Source organism: Myotis nattereri (assembly GCF_964212035.1).
Source record: "Myotis nattereri genome assembly, chromosome: 3".
In the NCBI taxonomy this organism is placed as follows: Eukaryota; Metazoa; Chordata; class Mammalia; order Chiroptera; family Vespertilionidae; genus Myotis; species Myotis nattereri.
The window spans coordinates 197107801-197131612 of record NC_138077.1 but is presented as its reverse complement, the minus strand read 5'-3'; the positions used below and the strand labels follow the sequence as shown (position 1 = coordinate 197131612).

General features: G+C 39.8%; 1 protein-coding gene across 2 annotated transcripts in view; it reads right to left on the bottom strand.

Moving 5' to 3' along the window:
• PUM1 (pumilio RNA binding family member 1) overlaps positions 1-23812 on the bottom strand; it is a 130962-nt gene that overhangs the window by 92088 nt on the left and 15062 nt on the right. For both annotated transcript variants that reach the window (XM_081087502.1, XM_081087503.1), the window contains exon 3: positions 10264-10332. In XM_081087502.1, coding sequence (XP_080943628.1) covers positions 10264-10332 — 69 coding nt within the window. The remainder of the gene's footprint in view (positions 1-10263; positions 10333-23812) is intronic.

The window sequence follows — 23812 nt, the reverse complement described above, 5'->3', positions numbered from 1 at the left end:
AGGAGGCAGTCTATCAGTGATTTTCTCTCATCATTGATATTTCTCTCTCTCTACCTTTCCCTTCCTCTCTGAAATAAAAAAAAAAAAAAATGTTTAAAGGGTACATCTGTAATACTTTCAATAATAAATTTAAAATAATAAAAAAATTTAATTAATAAGACAACTTTTATAGAAGAGCTGATAATTAAGGCTGAATTTTGAATAATGGGTAGACTTTGGACATGCAGAAATGAACAGAAATTCGGGTTTTGGATCAAGATCTGCGTTCAAACAGCTACCTAATGATCACGTTAACCTCTGTAATCACTTTTTGCCTGGTCTATAACAAGGCATCATAATATTGAAGGGCCACGGTAAAGACAGTAATGTATATGAAGTGATTAGCACAGTGCCTGGAAAATCATATATCCTCAATATATTGCAGCTATTATTTCTGAGCCTAATGAAATAAAACTTAGTCAATCCAACATCTTGACACTTATGACCTTAGCTAGAATCACGTGACCTTAGGACTAATTTTCCACATGTGAAAAAAAAATGGTACTGATATCTCACAAAAACCTGTTGGGAGATTGACAGAGGTAATGAAATCAATACCAAGGTGTCTTAAGTGTTAATGTTTTATTTTAGTTATTTAGTTGGATTACCTCCACTCATATAAAGTATACTTTATGTGAATGAAAACATTTAGCCAAAGGAGGACCAAAGGGGAGAAATTAAATGAAGGCAGATTATGCAGTGTGTGGATCAGTTATATTCTGCTTCAAAGGAGCATGTTTTGCCACAAACATTCCAAGAACAGCTCAAAATACATGGTTGTAAGTCTGCCTGGTCTGCCTAGATTGCCCAGTGCAGGACAGAAAGCAGGTACTGGAATGAGTGGGGTTCCACACAGGTCTCAAAGTGACAGGACCGAACTGGGAAACAGGTTTCAAATGTCATTTGTACCCACATTCTCAGGGTTAGAAAACACCTTCTTATCTAATTCCTTAAAATGTCCAATCCCTAAACTATAACTTTTCCAAATAAGACTCGTGAAGAGGTCACTTCACCTCTAACACACAGTCATTAATCTAATACAGAAAAGTTATTAAGTAAAATTTCCTTCCTCCAGTTTACTTGACCTGGCTAACTATGTTTTCTCTAAATATTCCATTTTAAAAGGCCGATGTCAAAAATGACCAAACAACTAAATGGTATTGTAGGAAATGGGCCTCTGTGAACCATCTCCAGCATGGTTGGCTTTTGATGGAAACAGTTGCTGAATTTTCCAAGATAAACAGAATGTAGGGAGGAGGGAAGAAGATATGGGAACAAAGAACTGTGGACATGTGCCAGCAGCATGGTGCCCCCCCCTCCCCCCTCACCCCTCCCCCGCCAGCCAGCCAACCAGGTGCCCGCCTCAGCTAGACAGGGGGAGGGAGGTGGAGGCAACTTGAAAAGGCCTCAGACCAATTTTTTTAAAATGGCCCAAAGGGAGACATATGAGGAAACAGGTGACCCCATAGTACTCAGCCAATGAGGAACTGGAGGAGGGATTGAATAAATAGGCTGTGTTTGCTGCCCCAGGTATGCCTGTACACTCGCTCTCAAGAATGTATTAAACGTCTCATTTTTGCCATACTTCTGTCTCCAAGTCTGTTATTTGAATTCGGACAGGTGAGCATTCTCACAGTATTAATACAAAGTATGGAAGTAAAGCAGCTTTTAGCATTACTATCTTTACTCAAAAGCTACATTTTGGGGGGAAACGGATTTGTTACACTGCTTGGTCAGATATTTTTATATTAATACATGACAAGGCACTATTACTTTTTCCTCCCTTCTGCAAGAAAGGTTGTATGATCTTGCTGGCGGACAATATCTCTCCTTTCCAAAATTCAATCCATATTGGAGTCACCTTAGTTACTCTTATGATACTCTGCAAGGAATTGCCAGTGTGAAGAAGAGCTGTAGATCTGGGAAGTACTTTTGGCTACCCAAAAGCCTCCAATTCTATGAACCATTCTGTTTGCCATGATGGAAAGATATGGGGAAAAAATTTAAGACTTGGTATCCACATTAGGCTCTCCCTTGTCTTGATTTCAGAATTACCAAGCCACAAGCCCTAATGGACAGCCAATGTCTTAGGCAGCTGCAGACTGGTGAATGCGTCTTAGAGAATACAATGAAAGTTACGAAACCTCTACACCACAAGGGCAAAGTCACTCTAAAAAGGCATCTTTTAGATGCCCTATGGAATATCTTAGAAAAAGGAGAACTATTTCTGTTTTTGATTTGTTTTCTTCATTGAATTTATTGGGGTGACATTGGTTTCAAGTGCACAGGTTTCAAGTGTACAACTCTACAGCACATTGTAGGCTCACCACCCAAAGTCAAGTCTCTTTCCGCCACCATTTATCCCCTTTTGATAATCATCATACTGTTGCCTGTGTCATTTGGGTTTTTTGTTTATTTGTTTGTTTTTTGGTCCCTTCATCTTTTTCACCCAGCTCCCTGGGAGAGAGCTGTCAGGCTGTTTTATGTATTTATAAGTCTATTTCTATTTTATTTATTTTGTTCACTGGATTCCACATATAAGTGAAATCATATGGTATTTGTCTCTCTCTCACTGGCTTATTTTATTTAGCATAAATGCTGTCACAAAACATAAGATTTCCTTCATTTTTACAGCAGAGTAGTATTCTGTTGTGTAAATGTGCCACAGCTTTTTTATCCACTTATCTACTGATGGGCACTTGGGCTGCTTCCAATCTTGGCTATTGTAAATAATGCTGCAATGAACCCAGGGGTGATATATAGTATTCCAAATTAGTGTTTCAGGTTTCATCAGATATATCCCCAGAAGTGGAATCGCTGAGTCATAAGTCAGCTCCATTTTTAATTTTCTGAGTTAGCTCCATACTGGTTTCCACTATAGCTACACCAACCTACATCCCCACCAAGTGCCCAAGGGTTCCCTATTTTCCACATCCTCACCAACACGTGTTTACTGATTTATTAATGATAGATACTCTGACAGAAATGATATATTATCTCACTGTGGTTTTAATTTGCATTTCCCTGATGATTAGTGACACTGGGCATATTTTCATCCGTTTACTGGCCATCTGTATGTCCTCTTTGCGGACATGTCTATTCAAGTCATTTACCATTTTTTAATTGGACTGTTTTCTCTGTGTTGAGTTGTACAAGTTTTTTTGGGGTTTTTTTAATATATTTTTATTGATTTCAGTGAGGAAGGGGGAGAGAGATAGAAACATCAATGATGATAGAGAATCATTGATCAGCTGCCTCCTGCACGCCCCCTACTGGGGATCGAGCCCACAACCTGGGCATGTGCCGCTGACCGGAATCGAACCCAGGACCTTTCAGTCTGCAGGCCAACGCTCTACTCACTGAGCCAAACAGCTAGGGCTATACAAGTTCTTTATAAATTTTAGATATTAACCCCCTCTCAGATGCATCATTGGCAAATATGTTCTCCCATTCAGTGGGTTGTCTTTTCATTTTGTTGGTTTCCTTTGCTGTGTAAAAGCTTTTGTTTTATGTGGTCTCATTTGTTTATTTTGTCTTTTGTTTTCCTTGTCGAAGGCAATTTACCAAAAAATATATATATTGCTATGAGAAATGTCAAAGGTTTTATTGCCTATGTTTTCTTCTAGGATCTTTATGGTTTCATGACCTACATTTAAGTCTTTAATATATTTTGAGTTTATTCTTGTGTATAGGATAAGGAGGTGGTCTAGTTTTAATTTTTTTGCATGTATCTGTCCAATATTCTCAACACCATTTATTGACTTGACTGTCTCTACCACATTGTATGTTCTTGCCGCCTTTGTCAAATATTAATTAACCATAAAGACCTTTACTCGGAAAATTATCGGATACTGAAGAAATTAAAGAAAACACAAATAAGTGGAAGCATATACTATGTTCATGGAGAGGAAGAATGAGTTAACATCATTAAAATGTCCATACCAAAAGCAATCTACAGATTCGACACAATTCCTATCAAAATACAATAGTATATCTCACAGAACTAGAAAAATATTTCAAAAACATATATGAAACCATAAAAGACCCCAAATAACCTCAGCAACCATAAGAAAAAAAGAATAAAATTGGAAGTATCATGCTATCCAATATCTACTACAAGGCCATAGTAATCAAAACAGCATGGCTCTAACATAAAAATAGGCATGCAGGTCAATGAAACAGAATAGAAAGCCCAAAAATAAACTATTTTGTATTTTTTGTATTTTTTTATTATTTATAAAACTTATTGGGGTGACATTGGTCAACATGAACATATAGATTTCACGTGTGTGCTGTCTTGTATATTTTTAAAAACAGACTTATGGGCAAAATCCAAGAATCTTAGATTTGAAAGGATCCTGGAACACCATCTACTCCCACTTTGTCTTACAGATGGAAAAAAAAACAAAGTCCAAAGAAGATGAATGTCTGAGCCAAGACTGGGAGCTGTGGCTTCAAAGTTGTAGTCCAGTGAGAACTCTATTTCACCAAGTTATGCCATTCTTTGGGTTACCAGCTCTCCAAATCACTATCACATTCCTCTCTCTACAAGTCATTCTGCTGTCTCATACTAATAGATAGAATTCCCATGTAATGTCTGACTAGAACAGCCGTGGGCAAACTACGGCCCGCGGGCCGGATCCGGCCCGTTTGAAATGAATAAAACTAAAAAAAAAAAAAGACCATACCCTTTTATGTAATGATGTTTACTTTGAATTTATATCAGTTCACACAAACACTCCATCCATGCTTTTGTTCCGGCCCTCCGGTCCAGTTTAAGAACCCATTGTGGCCCTCGAGTCAAAAAGTTTGCCCACCCCTGACTAGAACCTAAAGCTATATTTTAAATACTAGAGGCCCGATGCACGAAATTCGTGAAAGAGTAGGTAGGCCTTCCTTCCCCCAGCTGCCGGCACCGGCTTCCCTCTGGCAGCCGGGACCCAGGCTTCCCTCGCAGCCCCGGCTTCGTCTGGAAGGTCATCCAGAAGGATGTCCAGTCTAATTAGCATATTGTGTTTTTATTATTATAGATATCTCACTTTATTCTACTTTCAGGGAACAGAACGTGTCAGTATTCAGTATTCACTATATACAGGCGTGCTTTCCAGATTTCCTTCCTCAGGTGTCAAATTTGTATATCACCTAAAGTAAGTTTTTCTATGCTTCAGTTTTCTAAAACATCTAAATACACGTCTAAATACATTCTGTTTCCCCCAGAAATAATCACTACTATCTTAACCAGGGGTCCTCAAACTTTTTAAACAGGGGGCCAGTTCACTGTCCCTCAGACTGTTGGAGGGCCAGACTATATAGTTTAAAAAAAAACCTAGTCGGCTGCTAAGCAACAGGCAGCGGTGGCAAAAACACCCGGCAGGCCGGATAAATGTTTTCGTTGGGCTGCATGTGGCCCCCGGGCCGTAGTTTGAGGACCCCTGATCTTAACGTTCTTGAAAGCTGTCAAGTTTACCACATATAAAACATTAAGTAATCTTAAAAAAAGTCCTTAGTTTTTAAGTTAGAAAACCAATTACACAGAATAAAGTGCCTTTTCTGTCAAAGGCTCTCAAAGTACTTTCTAATTAGAACTGTTCTCCTCTTTACAAATAATGCTGCCCTCCTGCAGGTGGAGCAAATAGGTCATGCAAGATCATAAACCAAACCAATGTAGAAGCAGAGCTCCAAAACCCAAAGGTTAGTGAGCCTTCCTCAGTACTACAAAGATAATCTCTTAAAACACTCAATTACCAACTAATCCTTTCATCCTATATAATAAAGCGGCAATATGCAAATTGACCATCACTCCAACACACAAGATGGCCACCCCCATGTGGACACAAGATGGCCAACAGGGGAGGGCAGTTGTGGGCGATCAGGTAGCAAGGGAGGACAGCTGGAAGGAACCAGGCCTGTAAGAAGAGGGCAGTTGGGGCAATCAGGCCTGCAGGGGAGGGCAGTTGGGGGGGACCCAGGCCTGCAGGGGAAGGAAGTTGGGAGCAACCAGGCCTGCAGGGGAGGGCAGTTGGAGGGGACCAGGCCTGCAGGGGAGAGCAGTTAGGGGTGACTGGGCCGGGAGGGGAGGGCAACTGGGAGCAACCAGGCCTACAGAGGCAGGCAGTTGTAGGGGAAGCAGGCCAGCAGGGAAAAGCAGTTGAGGGGGACCGGGCCAGCAGGGGAAGGCAGTTAGGGGCAATCAGGCCAGCAGGGGAGCAGTTTGGCATCATCAGGCTGGCAAGGGAGTGGTTAGGGGCAATCAGGCAGGCGAGCAGTTGGGAGCCAGCAGTCCCGGATTGTGAGAGGGAAGTCCAACTGCCCACTGGGATCGGGCCTAAACGGGCAGTCAGACATCCCTCAAGGGGTCCCAGATTGGAGAGGGTGCAGGCTGGACTGAGGGACACACACACACACACACACACACACACACACACACACACACCGTGCACAAATTTCGTGCACCGAGCCTCTAGTATATAAATAAAGAAGCGGCTCAAATACGTGCCTTTAAACTTTTCAGAACTTTGACTTTATGTTGAATGAAAGGGGCTAAGCAAGCAGTGGATGAAATATTTGAAAATAATTTGTTGCCTTAAGCCTAAAATATTTCCCTATCTTCCTTTTTATGTTTACCTTCTAAAACAGCGGTGGTCCGTGAGGTCTGAAAGGTTGGCGACCACTGAATTAGAATAGGGGCAATTAAAGCACTTGTACTGAGTCCTTCAGCTAAGAGCTATAATTCAGACAACCAACAAGGTTTGAAGAAGATGTTTTAACACATTTCGTACCACTCACGAGTTTTCTCGTGTTTCGTGCGCCATCTGTTAAGGACCCCTCACGAGTGTTCTAGTTTTTCACGCCCATGGAAAAAGGTGCGAATCTAGATACTTATGTAAATTTTGTTTGGTCCCTCTTCATAGAGGAAAATGTTTTATGCAGTACCATATGTTAAAAAAGTACTAGGAACTTTAATAGTTTAACTGTTTAATTGTTTTTGTAAATAAAGATGTTATAATTATTGAAAAACAACACCTTAAGTGCATTATGATGATTTAAATAACGTGCAGTTTGCCCAAAAACATGAGGTCCCTGGTGTATGTCTTAGAGATTTCTATGTGGTACGCAATGTGTTAAGCCACTTCTTTAGCAAGATTTCTAAGATAGGCTCCAAATCTTGCAAAATGACACCAAGAGTCTACTAGTGGCTTTGATGAAAAAAATATAACAAGATCAGAACTTGGCTGGAGATCCTGGCTAGAGAACCAACTATGTTGATCGAATGAATGAATGAATGAATGAATAAATAAATAAATAAATAAATAAATAACAAGAGCCAAGTAGCCTGAATGTTACTTTCAATTATTTTTAATACAGCCAATTCTCTTTGAATTCTAAGGATTCCTACATTCTTGGACAGAGGTATTTACTCTAATGAAGTGTCCCCTTCCTTCTTCTCTTTTTCTCCCCACCCCCCCCAATACAAATACACATAAAATAACTGCAGCAAAAATATACCATGCCTAGCTTGGTATATTTCATGCAATGTACTTGAAATTTTAGAGTTTATATGGGTAACGGCTGTATTTATACCCATCGCCTCCCAGAGAGATGTTTTATTGCTTAAAGGGAAGAAAATTTAATAAAGTTAAACTAGAAGCTGTGCTTTTTAAAATTTTTATTGTAAACAATATCTTCATTTCTCTTATATGCCAATCTCCCTTTAATCACTCCCAACTTGCACCTATGCAAATCCTAACTAGATGTTTCCCAAGTCTTATTTCTCCCTCCATTCATGTAATCATAAATTAGTCCTGCCAATACTGATCACTTCCCCCACCCTTTTTTTTTTAATCCTCACTGAGGACATGTTCATTGACTTTTAGAGAGAGGAAAGGGGGGCGGGGAGAGAGAGAGAGATCGGTTCCAAGCATCAAACCCCCAACCTAAGTACTATGTGCCTTGGCTGGAAATGGAATGAACCCAACACTCCAACCAACTGAGCCACACCAGCCAGAGCCCAATCACTTTCTAAACTCAAGAAAAAACATGCATTTTCTGTTGTCATATGTATTCACTGCTTCCTCAACTAGTTAAAGGAAGTTCCTTGTGTATAGAAACTACTCCATACTTAGTTTGTCCCCTTTGTGCCTAGACACTGGTTATGCTTCCAAAAAATAACTTCAGTTAAGTATTTGTATTTTCAGAGGGAAGTATATTAAGCATTTTTTGAATACTCCCAAAAATCAATTTTTATAAAGCTTATTAAAATGAGATTTTACCGTCAATCATTTTACAAGTATTGGCTTTGTTATTCTAAGGGCACATGCTTTGGAGAGGAAGCCATGTCAGAATCCCAGCTCCACCACTTAATAGCTGCATGACCCTGGGCAAATTAATTCATTTTTATTGGCCTTTTTCCTTATCTGCATAATAGCATCAACCTGATAAGAGTTACTGATGAGATAATGCATGCATGTTTATGTACAGATCTGGGGAAATATATATACATATATCCAAAAATAGCATTTCTAGGAAAAATAAGGAGAATGAGGTTTGGAGATCTTTTAAAAGAAGCATTTTTGGGCAAAAAAGAAAGATTTAAAAAATATTTATTTTAAGTGTCATTTAAATAAAATTCACTTTCTATTCAATTCTGTTCACTATTCTTCAATTACAACTCATCTTTAGAGATTACAAAGTCTTGCTTGCAAAACAGCAACAGGACATTATTTTGATTTTGTGTAATAAATTTTTAAAACCTGGGATTAGATTTTTGGTGGAGTGGACCAGATTAGAATCACATGAGTGGAGAAGATAAATGTGGTTTTCCAATCTATACTTAATATCAGACACATCTGTTAACTTTCTGCTCAAACTTTGCTACAGTAGTTAATTTAGAAAATCTATTACCCTATAACCAATATGATTTGTTGATGTGCACTGTTTCAATGATATTAGACAGGCACAGGAAACACAATGACACCTACCAATACTCTCGTAAAGCTCTAGGGGAAAAGAACAAGAACAGACCAAAAACCCATGAACCTAAAATGATAGGACACTGGACTCTGATCATAAGAGGATTCAGAAACATTGGAAACAAAATCTTTTAACAAAGGAAGCAAGAATCTCAGGACTGGAAAAAAAAAAAAACACACAAAAAACCCAAGAGTTTAACTATTTAATATCTATCCACAAGGGCAGTCTACAAATATTTGCTATAAGTCAGGAAAGGAATTATCTTCATTTTGAATCCTCAGAACCTAGCACAGTGCCTGGAACACAGAATACTGGCTAAGTCAAAGAACAAATGTATTTAATGAATGGTATCAAAAAAGAATTCAGAATATAGCTATTATCCATTTATTTAAAACATTAAAATAGATGTGGGAAATTTTAAATATCTGATACACAAAAAATGAAACAGAAGGAAAAAACTTAAGCTAACTCTCTAGAACAAGAAAATCACAAGCCAGAGCCCCCGATTTATGAACCTGTAACATCTTTAGCAAAGCAAACTGTATGTTCTACCTTATCACCAATACATTCTTATTGTAAACAACTAGAATCACTAGAAATCAACTGTACTTCATCTATACTCCCCTTTCTTTTAGAATTATGGCAATCTTCCCTGCCAATATAACAGATGATAGTAAATTTTGTTTTTGCAAATTTTAAACTTTACCAATAAACAAAAATTCTTGTTTCTGAATTCTATGTACATAAGGAATGACTGGCTCAGGCCTCTACTTCTGGAATTATTTTGCCAGAAACCTAACACCTTCCTCTTCACAATGGAGCTCTACACAACTTCCTCAAACATGGCACTACTCTAAAAATAGGTTATCAACATATTTTGAATAATTACCAATCTAAATCTCCCTTCTTCTAGCAAATGAAAAATGAAGCAAAGGTAAGGATGTTGGATGCATATAAAATTAAATTATTTTGTAAAATTTTAACACCTCAATTTACAACTCACTAGTTAATACTAAATAATTTGTGCTCATATTTTGGTTGTTTTACCTTGTTTTTAGGACATTAGGCTACGGTTAACATTCCTATGAGATCGTTTTGTCAACATTCTGCAATATTCCATTCCTATCATGAGAATGGCAACAAGGAAAAGCAAACACATACTTCTGGAGACTAGAATCTAATACATCTGAAGAAAGACAGTTCCAACCTTCCCTTAAAAACAGGCCCACTTTTCTGACACACCAATTCACTCACCTCTCCCATCGCTCTTCCCTCCAGAGCAAGTGCTTGAAAATCATGATTCAGTTCATCCATAGAACGTACCTATTGTTCAGAATAGAGGAGGGAAAAGTTTCAAGTTAGCATCTTGAATTTTACATACACATTAAACACAACTGAAAAGCTTTTGTTGACTTTCAGATATTGATAAAGACAGTTAACAATTTTCAAGAGATTGAGATTAAACACTCACTTACCTTTAGCCATCAGGGTTCAGCAATGACCCCTGCTTTCTCCCCTCCCATTCCCTTTTGTTTTCAAAACATGAAAAACATATAATCCAAACAAAGAAAAAGCAAATTACAGCACAAGAATTATGTTAGCTTTTTTCATACATTTTAATTTAATTATTAAACACCAACATACTGAAGAGCAATTACACATGAGGATGATTATGTAACCTAAACCTGGTTGCTAAATCAAAGACCAAGTACTTGTACCCTTGTCCCCAAACAGGAGCATATAAATTAGGGAACTCATTTGATCCAACCCAGTATTTCTTTGATAAACCAAAGGGAAAGGGGTGCCAACTATAACAGAGTGCCCCAACATTTCTCCATACTGGAAGATCTCGGGGAGGCTCCTAGAATCTCAAATTTAGAGGGGAAAAAATAGCATATCACAAGAATTCCTTCAAACTTTACCTATCAGTAAATGTACTACCTACATCATAACCTTTCTGGGCTTCCATTAACTCATTCCTGTCATTACTACAAGGTAACGGTAGGATCAAGGATGAAGCATGAAACAGATTATTCAAAACATTCAAAATTAGCCCTGGCTCAGTTTGTTGGGAGTGTCATCCCATACACCAAAAGGTTGTGGGTTCAATTCCCCATCAGGACACATCCTAGGTTAAGAGCTCAATCCTCAGTCGGGGCATGTACCAGAGGCAACCAATTGATGTTTCTTTCTCTCAGTCTCTTTACCTCTCTCTCTCTCTCAATAAAAACATATCCTCGCCCAGCCAGTGAGGTTCTGCAGTCAGTAAATGCAAAGAAGATCAAGCTTGGGCCAGGCAGGGAAAGGGAAAAGTACAGAGAACAGGAACCAGAATACAACTCAGGAACCCAATTAAAGGATTTATTAACATGCTGCCTATATATCACCCAACAATCTTAATTTAACTGAACTGACACCACATAAAAATACAGTTGCATTGTTTTAAATCACATTATTTTCAAAACTCAGAACTGATACTATGCTAGAAATGGCACCTTGTGACACTAAGATGTAACAGCTTTGAGATGCTTGCTAAAAATATAAATTTATAAAATTCAAAATGGCCCTGGCCAGGGTGCTTCAGATGCCTGGGCATTGTCCCGTGCACTAAAAGGTTGCAGGTTCGATTCCTGGTCAGGGCACATGCCTGGGTTGTGGGCTTGATTCTGATAGGGGGCGTATGGGAAGCATCTCATCATTGTTTCACTCTCACACTGATGTTTCTCTCTTTCTCCCTTCCTCTCTCTCTAAAAATCAATTTAATAATAAAAAAAAAATTTTAATGTTAAAAATGAAGCTAAAATTCAGCCAAGAGAACAAAGACAGAGACAAGCCTTGTTATTTTAGTAAAACAGTTTGAAAAGGCCTTGAAACAGAAAGTATGACCACACTGTAAAGTATTTATTTAAGTAAGCACACTGAATAAGCTCTAAGCAATATGCAGTAAAAAAAAAAAAAAAAAAAATAGGGGAGCCACAACAGCTTCGGTTCAGTGGATAGAGCGTCAGCCTGCGGACTCAAGGGTCCCAGGTTCGATTCCGGTCAAGGGCATGTACCTTGGTTGCGGGCACATCCCCAGTAGGGAGTGTGCAGGAGGCAGCTGATCAATGTTTCTCTCTCATCGATGTTTCTAACTCTCTATCCCTCTCCCTTCCTCTCTCTAAAAAAACAATAAAATATTTTTTTTTTAAAAAAAGAATTTAAAAAAATAGGGGAGGATGAGGACAGGATGTTAGCTGGAAACTCTACATGTTAAATGAAATCATTTTGAGTTTTAAGGTCAAAGTTAACATTTACAAAGCATGTAAATCAAATGCACAAAGCTCTGTATCTAGCTCTTTCTGAGGAATCTGATCATACATTTAATTAGAGCTAGAAATTTCTTAAAAATCCAAAAATCTACAAATAGTTTTAACCAAGAACACTGAAAATTCTATTATTTCCCAAGGAAAATGTAGGACTAGGCAAAGACATAACATACAATATGCATATTTATGTAATCATCACAACATTCTCACAGATTATTCCCATTTAAGAGACTAAGAAATAGCCCAGGTGACATGGCTCAGTGATTGAGCATCAACCTATGAACCAGGAGGTCACAGTTCAATCCCGGTCAGGGCACATGCCCAGGTTGCTGGCTTGGATCCCCAGTATGGGGCATGCAGGAATCAGCCAATCAATGATTCTCTCTCATCACTGATGTTTCTATCTCTCTCTCCCTCTCCCTTCCTCTCTGAAATCAATAAACATATATATATTTTTTAAAAGATATTAAAAAACAGAGCATCAGAGAAATTACTTACCCAACCATTGTTAAGTAGGGAAGAGGACTTAAATGGCATTGCTAGGATATAAATCCAGGTCTTCCAATTTAAAGAGCAAGGTCCTTTCTACATCACCAAGCTGCCTTGATGGAAGTTTCCATCCCTAGATAAAACTGCCTTCTGTTTCTGCTGTTGGTTTTGGTAAGTATGCTTTCATGGTCTTTCTTGTCTTTGCTTTCCACTGTCTCCTCCCCCTAACTTCAAAATATGCCCACCCTCCCCTTGCAGCAATTTCCACTCCTTTCTATTCTATCTTCCCACTCATGCTCTCTCACTACTTATTTGCTCACTAGCTCACCCTCTCAGGTCTCCTCTCTCACTCACGTTAGCTCTCTCTTCACCTCCCATCCTCCCCCTTCCGTGGTGTTCCCATCTGCCTTCCTACCTCTGAGTACTGCCTTCCTACCTCCGGTAGGACTGCTGAGAAAGCCTCACTGTGTGAGCTTTTCTTTGCCAGTCCAGAACCTCCGTTTTAAACCATTCTTCCATAGTTGTCTACACCAGAAAGACCAAATCATTCTCACAAAACTGGTTTTAAATTAGTAAGGAACTTATTGTTTAAAACGGGAGCTACCCTTGGGATGGTCATCAACACCAGGCAGACTCTGCAGCCAAAATTCTTCCTAGAAAACATAACTAATGATCAGAAATCAGATGCTCAGGAATTAAATCAAAGAATGAAGACAGAGAAATGTAAATAATATTATAAGCAGGTAACAAAAAGCCTTTTCTATCATAAAGGAGAAAGGCTGGCTGTAAATTACTATTATCAGAGTAAATGCTCTCAGGAAGACAGAATAATCTTTTCAAGTTCTTGTACTCAAACTCTTCTTCCTCTAGAATTCAATTTGAGTGGCCAATGTTAATTTCCAGTATTACTAAAATTCCTTCACTTTTGCTAAATGTTTCTAAGACTCTACTAACTGACCTTATCTATCTCCTTCGATTTCACAAAATTATTTCCTATTTTTCTCTTTGGGCTACTTGCCAGTAATGTAACTTTCTCATGTCCATCCAGGACTTTCTCTACTGCTACCCCTCCCCATAAAGGCATCTCCCACGCCCTTTATTAAAGAGTCAAAGCAAGAGGCCACTTCAGTGCCTGACCTACCTCTATATTCCTCTCTTCATTCCACCCAATGATACATGACCTATGCTTCTGAGTTTCCCTTCCATTTCCAGATCCCAGAACTTTCTTTTGTAAGCCTCAACATCTGCCTTCTTCTAACAGGAATTCCATCCTAACTAGAACCATAATTTAGCAAATTAAGTGTGTGCTTAACCATTCAGAAAGTTATAAAATCAAAACAGATATACTCAGAACTATACATCACATATGGAAAATAAAAAACCAGCCTTAGCCAGTTTGGCTCAGTGGATAGAGTGTCGGCCTCCAGACTGAAGGGTCCCAGGTTCGATTCCAGTCAAAGGTACATGCCTGGGTTGTGGGCTCAACCCCAAGTAGGGGGTGTGCAGGAGGCAGCCAATCAATGATTCTCTCTTATCATTGATATTTTCATCTCTCCCTCTCCCTTCCTCTCTGAAATTAATACAAATATATTTTAAAAAATAATAAAAAGATCCTAAAGCCAAAAAAAATTTAAAAAATTAAGCAAAAACATCACAAATCTTTATTTTAAAAATCATATTCTAAAGTGCCTACCCTATCCATCACCCCTTGAGAAACCCTACTTACCATACCCAATGTTCCATATACACTTACCAGAATCACCAATGAATGTTACACACTTCCTTGTTTCCTCATATATAAAACTGAGATAATAGGCTATTTTACAAGTTTGTTATAATGATTAAGTGAGGTAAAATGTCCAACTTAGTAGGCACTTATTCAACTGGACCCACTCACAGATCATTCTCTTTAAGAGACTAAAATGCCTCCTCCACAGGTTCATCCTTCTTTCCCTACCCTCAGTCAGTACAGGGCATGCTTTGCTCATTTCTTGGGGAAAAGGAGGGCGGGGGCGCAAGGGCAGCAGGAGGTTCTATTCAGGTATTTCCATAATCAATACATTAGAAGTACATACCTAGATCATGTGAACAGCTAACTTACTTTTTTTTTAATATGTCTTTATTGATTTTTAGAGAGAAGAAAGGAGGAGGAGAGAGAGATAGAAACATCAATGAGAGAGAAACATCAATTGGCTGCCTCCTGCACACCTCCTACTGGTGACTGAGCCTACAACCTGGGCATATGCCCTGATCGGGAATCGAACCCTGGTTCCTGGGTCGGTGCTCACCCACTGAGCGCCACACCAGCTGGGCCTAACTTATTTTCTAAAACTTAGCATTTCAAAAGTACTTTCATTTTTCTCTCTTCTCAATTTCCAGCTAAATAATCTGGAGAAACTTCCATTCTCCATTCTCATCCATTCCAAAACTTAAAAAAAAAAAAAAAAAAAATCATAGCATGTTCTTTCAGTTCTCATTTTGTGAAAAAGAATCTCAGTAAAGTCACCATCTAAAATTCCTTCATTCCTTGACTTAGTAGTACATACCACTATGTCTCCTGATTCTCCTACCTCTCTATTTAGATTTTGTCTCTCTTTTTGCCAGCCAACATTGCTATCAAAGAAAAATATTTAAACTTAAACTTAGGCACAAAGGAATCCTAATGTAAGAAGTTAATGACACAAAAACGTTATGAATCATAATTTATTAGAGGCCCGGTGCACAAAATTTGTGCACTAGGAGGTGGGGGACAGGGTGTCCCTCAACTCAGCCTGCACCCTCTCCAATCTGGGACCCCTCGGGGGATGTTGGACTGCCGGTTTAGGCACAATCCGGGACTGCTGTCTCCCAAACGCTCGCCTGCCTGCCTGCCTGCCCCTAACCGCTTCTGCCTGCCAGCCTGAGCACCCCCTAACCACTATCCTGCCAGCTTGACTGACGCCTAACTACTCCCACGCTGGCCCGATATACCCCAACTGCCATCCCCTGCCAGCCCGGTTGCCCCCAACTTCCCTCCCCTGCTGGCCTGGTCCCCCCTAACTGCCCTCCCCTGCAGGCCTGGTCGCCCACAACAGCCCTCCTCTGCCAGCCATCTTGTAGCAGCCATCTTGTGACCACATGGGGGGAAGCCATCTTTGTGTGAGGGAGTGACAGTCAATTTGCATATTGCCTCTTTATTATATAGGGCTAGTACAGCCGTGGGCAAACTACCGTACCCTTTTATGTAATGATGTTTACTTTGAACTTATATTAGTTCACACAAACACTCCACCCATGCTTTTGTTCCGGCCCTCTGGTCCAATTTAAGAACCCATTGTGGCCCTCGAGTCAAAAAGTTTGCCCACTCCTGGGCTAGTACCTGGTGCATGAAATTTGTGCATATTAAAACAGAATTAATTAGCGGAAATATTTTAATATTGCTATTTTCCCTTTCTCTATAATAGAGGTGTGAGAGATGAAGGGAAATTAGTAAAATGTATATGAAAATAATATATAAATTTATTAATAAACAGTAACCAAAGGATATAATAGAGGCATGATATAAAGACAACAAAAACATGATATGAAAACAACAAAAACATGATATAAAAACAACAGTGATGCAAATGGCTGATAAAGTGATTAAACTTATTCTAATATCTCCCTGTACACCACATTAAAAGTGAAAACACTTTCAGAGTGCTTGACTAATTTCCCTTGTGATGAAGTATTTAGAACTTTAACTGTAACGTCACATGCTCTTCAAACTCAAGAGAAAGCAACATATAACTAACCGACCATGTGCAAAAACGGGTTCAGGTAGGAATATGCCTATTCTGTGAAGAGCTTGTCCTTGTGATTTATTAATAGTCATCACAAATGCTGGCATCACGGGAAACCGTCATCGAATCAATTTAAATGGGAGGCCAGTGTCAGATGGGGACAAATTAATTCTTGGAATCAGAACAACCTCTCCCTCTGCAGATCCTGTTAATACTTCAGCTTCGATAATGTTAGGTCGCAATCTTTTGATACCATTACGAAGATCCCATTTACTATTGAGATTTCTCAATAGCATGATGATTGCACCCACTTTCAATTTTAATTTATGACACAGCATTTACGAAGGAGTAATACTATTAAGAAACTCGATGGGAAAATTTTCCTTTTCAGCATCATCTGTGGAATCAATGGAATCATCACTCAAATATGTATGAAAATCTCCATCAAGTATATCCAAAATTTCTTCATTTAATTTTTGAACATGCTCATTTTTTGGACAAAGAATTACATGTTTAGATATATTTTTAATATTATCTATAGATATAGTATTTCCAAAGGAAGCTTCAATAATAGATCCATTACAAATCATTTCACAGGGGATTTCAATAATATCCATTCCTAAATGAAAACTGCTATCAAGTTTGTCATCTCTAAGTTTTCCTAACCATCCACTATAAACAGAATCCTCTGATCTCATATTTGTTGTAAGAGACAACTTTCTGAAACATCCCCAAACACTGCAGTACTTTAAACTCGTTTGTACTATGGCCGATCATATAGCATGCGGTACAATACTGAGACGTTGTCAAAAATCCCCTCCAAGAAGGAGAACTTTCCCACCAAATACAACATTCAGACTCATAATTTCTCTTAGTAATCTGTCTGTGGCATTTATAGCATGACGGGATGCCATGGTGCATTTATCAATAATGAGAAGTTGGACCTTTTTAATAGTTTTAGCAATTTCACTCTTTATATTGAGTCTAGAAATTGAAGTTTCATTTAATAGAATCAGTAATTTATATTGGGAATGAAAGATGCTTCCACTGAGAAGTAAATTTGCAGCAATTCCTGTAGATGCTGTGGGTAAAACAGTACCACCACGACCTCTAATATAATGTATTAAAACTTTATACAGCCCTAACCGGTTTGGCTCAGTGCATAGAGCATCGGCCTGCGGACTCAAGGGTCCCAGGTTCGATTCCGGTCAGGGGCATGTACCTTGATTGCAGGCACATCCCCAGTGGGGAGTGTACAGAAGACAGCTGATCGATGTTTCTCTCTCATCGATGTTTCTAACTCTCTATCCCTCTCCCTTCCTCTCTGTAAAAAATCAATAAAATATATATATTTTTAAAAGTTTAAAACTTAAGATAATGATAAATCTTATCTCTGCTTATCTAGAAACTACTACCTATAGCCATCTAGCTCAATGGTTTGGTTTTTTTTAAATTTATTTCAGAGAGGAAGGGAGAGGGAGAGAGAGATAGAAATATCAATGAGAGAGATTCACTGATCAGGTACCTCCTGCACCCTCCCTCCTGGGGATCAAGCCCTCAACCCAGGCATGTTCCTGACTGGGAATCAAACCGTGACTTCCTGGTTCATAGATGAACGCTCAAACACGCTGGCTGGGCCTGAATGGCATATTTCTGGCTTGTAAAGGAACTAATTCCAAAAACATGAAAGAGACTCCTATACAACTATACAGAAGATCATATTTATATTTAAATAATGGTTATTTGCACATGGAGAAGACATCAAAGCATATTCATTAGCAATAAAAAAGTTTCATTCTGAAATACCAGTCTCAAAAGATGACATATAGAAAAGGCAAAAATAAAATAAAAAATAAAAAATGTTCACCCAAAAGTTCTTTTGTGATTTTTGTTTTGTTTTTGTGTGTTTTTTTCCTACACCCAACAGTTCTTAAATCTAGAAGTATCAGGCTGTTTTCAAAAAAATGAAATGAAATTAATGTATCTGCCATCATTGGCATCAGGATGGCAGATACATTAATACAGGGGTTCTCAACCTGTGGGTCACGACCCCTTTGGGGGTCAAATGACTCTTTCACAGGGGTCGCCTAAGACCATCGGAAAACACATACATAATTACATTGTTTTTGTGATTGATCACTATGCTTTAATTATGTTCAATTTGTAACAATGAAAATACATCCTGCATATCAGATATTTACATTACGATTCATAACAGTAGCAAAATTACAGTTATGAAGTAGCAACGAAAATAATTTTATGGTTGGGGGTCACCACAACATGAGGAACTGTATTAAAGAGTCGCGGCATTAGGAAGGTTGATAACCACTGCATTAATACAATCTTACTAGCAGAATACAAGAATCCATTTAAGCGCCTGGTCAGTGTGGCTCAGTTGGTTCCCAGTTAGATTCCAGATACATTTTAAATGGGTGAATTGTATAGCATGTGAATTATATCTCAATAAAGTTGTTTTTAAAATTTCACTTTATAACAAAATCCACAACTATAATACAGTACACATTTTGCATTTTAATAGATACACTGTCTATACATTATGTCCCAATAGAAACTTTAAACCCAAATTGCATCTCTTAAAAAGCTTCTAATGAGAAAAATAAGCCAATAGTCTGAAGAGCAGTTAATGATTGACATTATACAAATAAAATACAACCTTCATTCTATCTTCATAAGGACGTTATCTTCTTGAACTATCCTAGATCCCTGGTCGGCAAACCGCGGCTCACGAGCCACACACAGTTCTTTGGCCCCTTGAGTGTGGCTCTTCCACAAAATATCACGTGCAGGCATGCACGTACAGTGCGATTGAAACTTCGTGGCCCATGCGCAGAAGTCAGTATTTTGTGAAAGAGCCGGTGTTTTGTGAAAGAGCCACACTCAAAGGGGCCAAAGAGCCGCGTGTAGCTCACAAGCCGCGGTTTGCCGAGCGGCAGTTTGCCGACCACTGTCCTAGATGATAAAAATCACTTCTGGGTAGGAGGTAGAAGAAGGGTAATGGGGAATAAATGGTTACGGAAGATTGGACTTGGCGTGGTAAACACACAATACAATATACAGATGATGTATTACAGAACTGTACACCTAAAACCTATCTAATTGTATTAACCAACTAGAGGCCCGATGCACGAAATTCGTGCAAGAGCCTTGGCCCCAGGCCCCATCCACCACTGCCGCAGCCAGGGACCTCTGCTGCGCCCCCCACTTGCTGAGACTTTGTCCAGAAGGAAGGATGCCCGGTCTAATTAGCATATTATGCTTTTATTATTAGAGATGTCACTCCAATAAATTCAACTTTTTAAAAATCACTTCTGAGAACAGGAATGAACCTTAAAAAGTTGAAATGGATATGGCACTGTTTCCCAATATGTGATGTGACTGGGAACAGAAACAAAGTTTCAATGTTTTCCAAATTCAGGAAAGTAAATCTTGTTCCTACAGCCCCTTGTTTGGCTACCTCTAATATGACTTAAAAAAAAAAAAAAAAAGGCAAACCAAAAAGAACATAAAATCCTATATAATAAAAGGGTAGTATGCAAATTGTCTCATCAATCGGAAGTTATCTGGGAGTTCGACAAAGGGGCAGGGCCAGCCAGGGGAAGGGAGGGAGTACCCGGCTGCCAGCCAGCAGCCACTAGGGACCCTACCAGTGCACAAATTTTGTGCACTGGGCCTCTAGCCCAGGGGTGGGCAAACTTTTTGACTCGAGGGCCACAATGGGTTCTTAAACTGGACCGGAGGGCCGGAACAAAAGCATGGATGGAGTGTTTGTGTGAACTAATATAAGTTCAAAGTAAACATCATTACATAAAAGGGTACGGTCTTTTTTTTTTTTAGTTTTATTCATTTCAAAAGGGCCGGATCCGGCCCGCGGGCCGTAGTTTGCCCATGGCTGCTCTAGCCCATAATAAGAGCTGATAGCAATTACTTTCAAAATTTAGCACTAGCCAGTTTGGTTCAGTTTGGATAGAGCCAGTTTGGATAGAGCATCAGCCTGCAGACCAGAAGGTCCCACGTACGATTGCAGTCAAGGGTATGTACCTCAGTTGCAGGCTCCTCCTGGGTCCGGGCCCTGGACAGGGCATGAGCAGGAAGCAACCAATCAATGTGTTTCTCTCACATCAATATTTCTCTCTCTTTCCCTCTCTCTTCCACTCTCTAAAAATCAATGGAAAAATGTCCTTGGGTGAGGATAAAAAAAAAAATTTTTTTAATGTAGCCCTTCAAAAATGCTGACAGACTCCTCCTTACCTTCAGGCCTAAAAGCCTCTCAGTATTCAAGACCCTACATTCTGTTCTATCTTATACACATCAATTCTAAGTGACATGTTAATAGTCTTCAAAATAAAGCACTACACTCAATAAGTCTCTTCAATATGCCCTGATGACATAACGTATGCATTCATCATTTATGAGGTACATACTATTTGCCAGGTGCTGAAGACACAAGGCTGAAAGATTCTTCAAGGGGTGAATCTTAACCAAGGTGCACAGGAGGATCACCAGGGAGTGCTTTTTAAAAAATACATGAACTGCATCTCATCACTGGAGATTCTGATTCAGTAAGTCTGGACTTAAGCCCAAGAATCTCTTTACTGCAAATAGCTTCCTAGCACTAACTGGTGAAGGAAAAAGTCAGTATTCAACTCCACACACACAGCTGAATGCTTCGCTTCAATTAGATGTGTACCAAACATGATGGTGGCACCAGAAGAGGTACCAACCTTTACGAAAGGAGGAAGTTAAAGGGGAAGGTTTACCAAAGATGGAGATACTTTAGTTGAAGTTTGAAAGAAGAGGGAGTGGCTAGGGGGAAAAGGAGGGGAAAGGAATTCCAAGCAGAGAAACTACATAAATAAAAAGAGCACAACTACTATGTTGAGGAATTGCACAAATTATAAAAATAACATGTGTGTTCTGAAAGTTACAAATACTTCAGTACAGCTGAAGTGGAGTACCAGTAAAGACTGGAGAGGGAAACTGGTTCAAAACACAAAAGGGCCTACATTATGCTATGCTGAGGAGCTTGGAAATTATCTAAAAGCAAATGAAGCCCTAGCCCCATGGTCGGCAAACTGCGGCTCACAAGCCACATGCGGTTTTTTGGCCCTTGAGTGTGGCTCTTCCACAAAATACCACGTGCGGGCGCACATACAGTGCGATTGAAACTTCAGTTTTCGGCATGGGCGAATCTATTTTGAAGAAGTACTATTGATATTTGGCTCTGTTAACTAATGAGTTTGCCAACCACTGCCCTAGCTGGTTTAGCTCAGTGGATTCAGTGTCGGCCTATGGACTGAAGGGTCCCAGTTTGATTCTGGCCAAGGGCACATACCTGGGTTGTGGGCTTGATCCCCAGTGTGGGGCGTGCAGGAGGCAGCCAATCAATGATTCTCTCTCATCATTGATGTTTCAATCTCTCTCTCCCTCTCCATTCCTGTCTGGAATCAATAAAAATATATTTTAAAAAAAATAAAAGCAATTGAAAATCTAAATATAAAATTTAGGCAAGGGTGAAACATAAGCAGATTTGTCCTCAAAAATATCAAATTGGCAGCAGCATAAAAATAGCCAGAAGAAAGAAAGAGTAGGGGAGTGGGGATACAGAAAACCAGTCAGAAGACTACTATAAATGTCACAGCAAGAAATATGAGCCTATCAAATAAGGCAATATAAATATATCCTTGGAACTTTTCAAGGCAGGAGGTAGGAATCTAAAATTCCTAGGTTGCCTGTAATGGAGATGTCATTCGCAGAAATAGAATATAGGGAATGAAAGAACTAATGAGTTCCATTTTGGAAAGCATCATGCCATTCACTGAGCACCTATTATGAATCAAGTACTGGGCTCCTATAATTAGACATACAAACTCACCTCTTACTGGTATCCCTAAATTATAATATGCTAGAAGCCCAGTGCACAAATTGGTGCACCTTGAAAGGAACTGTGGGCCACAAGGCTGCGATGGGCACAGGGGTGGGTCTCGGCCCATCCTCCATGCCCCTGCTCAACCCCTCCCGCCAAGGCCCCCAGCCTCCTGTCTGCTGCCCTGATCACCCCTCAGGAGCAGGGGGAGGTGGAGAAGCCCTCAGGGGCGATCAGGGCTGGCAGCTGCTGCTCGCACCCGCCAAGCAACTGGGACCAGTGCCAGGCGATGGCAGCAGCTGCCAGCTCTCTGAGTGATGGAGACCAGCACCAGGCAGCGGGTACGAGCAGCGGCGCCGGCAGCAGGTGCGAGCGGCGGGCAGGACCACAGCGCACAAGAGCAAAAATTTTCAGTAACCACCAGAGGCTCGCCCTGATAACAGCCACCAGAGCCTTGCCTTGGTCTGGTGCCCCCACTCACCTGCTCCACCATCCTGCTGCGGATGATGCCTGCCATGTCCTGTGCGTGCCCCCTTTTGGTCAGTGCACATCATAGCAACCGGTTGTTCTGCCGTTCGGTCTATTTGCATATTAGGGTTTTATATAGAGAGATTTTTTTTTAATTTTAGAGAGAAGAAGGGAGAGGGAGAAATACATCAATTGGCTGCCTCCTGCACATCCCTATTGAGGATCAAGTCAGGGCACGAGGAATGGAACCAGCAGTACGCACGGAACATGACACTCAACCAACTGAGCCACAGCAGCCAGGGCCAATTCACTTTTGTTCAATATGGTAAACCAAGCTCTTAATATAATGTATAAGGTCTGTCTTTTTCTTCCTTAGCCTATAAAAATTTCAGGGTTTGAAATTTGGAAAAACAAAATATACAAGAAACTGAATTAGCTGTAATCTCATCCACGCAAATAAAGGCAATATTTTACTGTATTTCCTCCCAGTCCTTTTTTCTTGTACATCAGCACTCTTAACAAATATATAGAGCCCTAGCTGTTTTGGCTCAGTGGATAGAATGTCGGCCTGCAGACTGTAGGATTCCGGTTTTGATTCCAGCCAAGGGCACATGCCCAGGTTGTGGGCTCGATCCCCAATGAGGGACATGCAGGAAGCAGCCAATCAATGATTCTCTCTCATCATTGATGTTTTCTATCTCTCTCTCCCTCTCCCTTCCTCTCTGAAAACAATAAAAATATATTTTTAAAAAATACATAGAGCTTAAAGCCAATTTCTAGATAATAAATTAAGAAACTGTAACACATTGCCCTGGCTGGTTTGGCTCAGTGGATAGAGCGTCGGCCTGCGGAATCAAGGGTCCCAGGTTCGATTCCAGTCAAGGGCATGTACC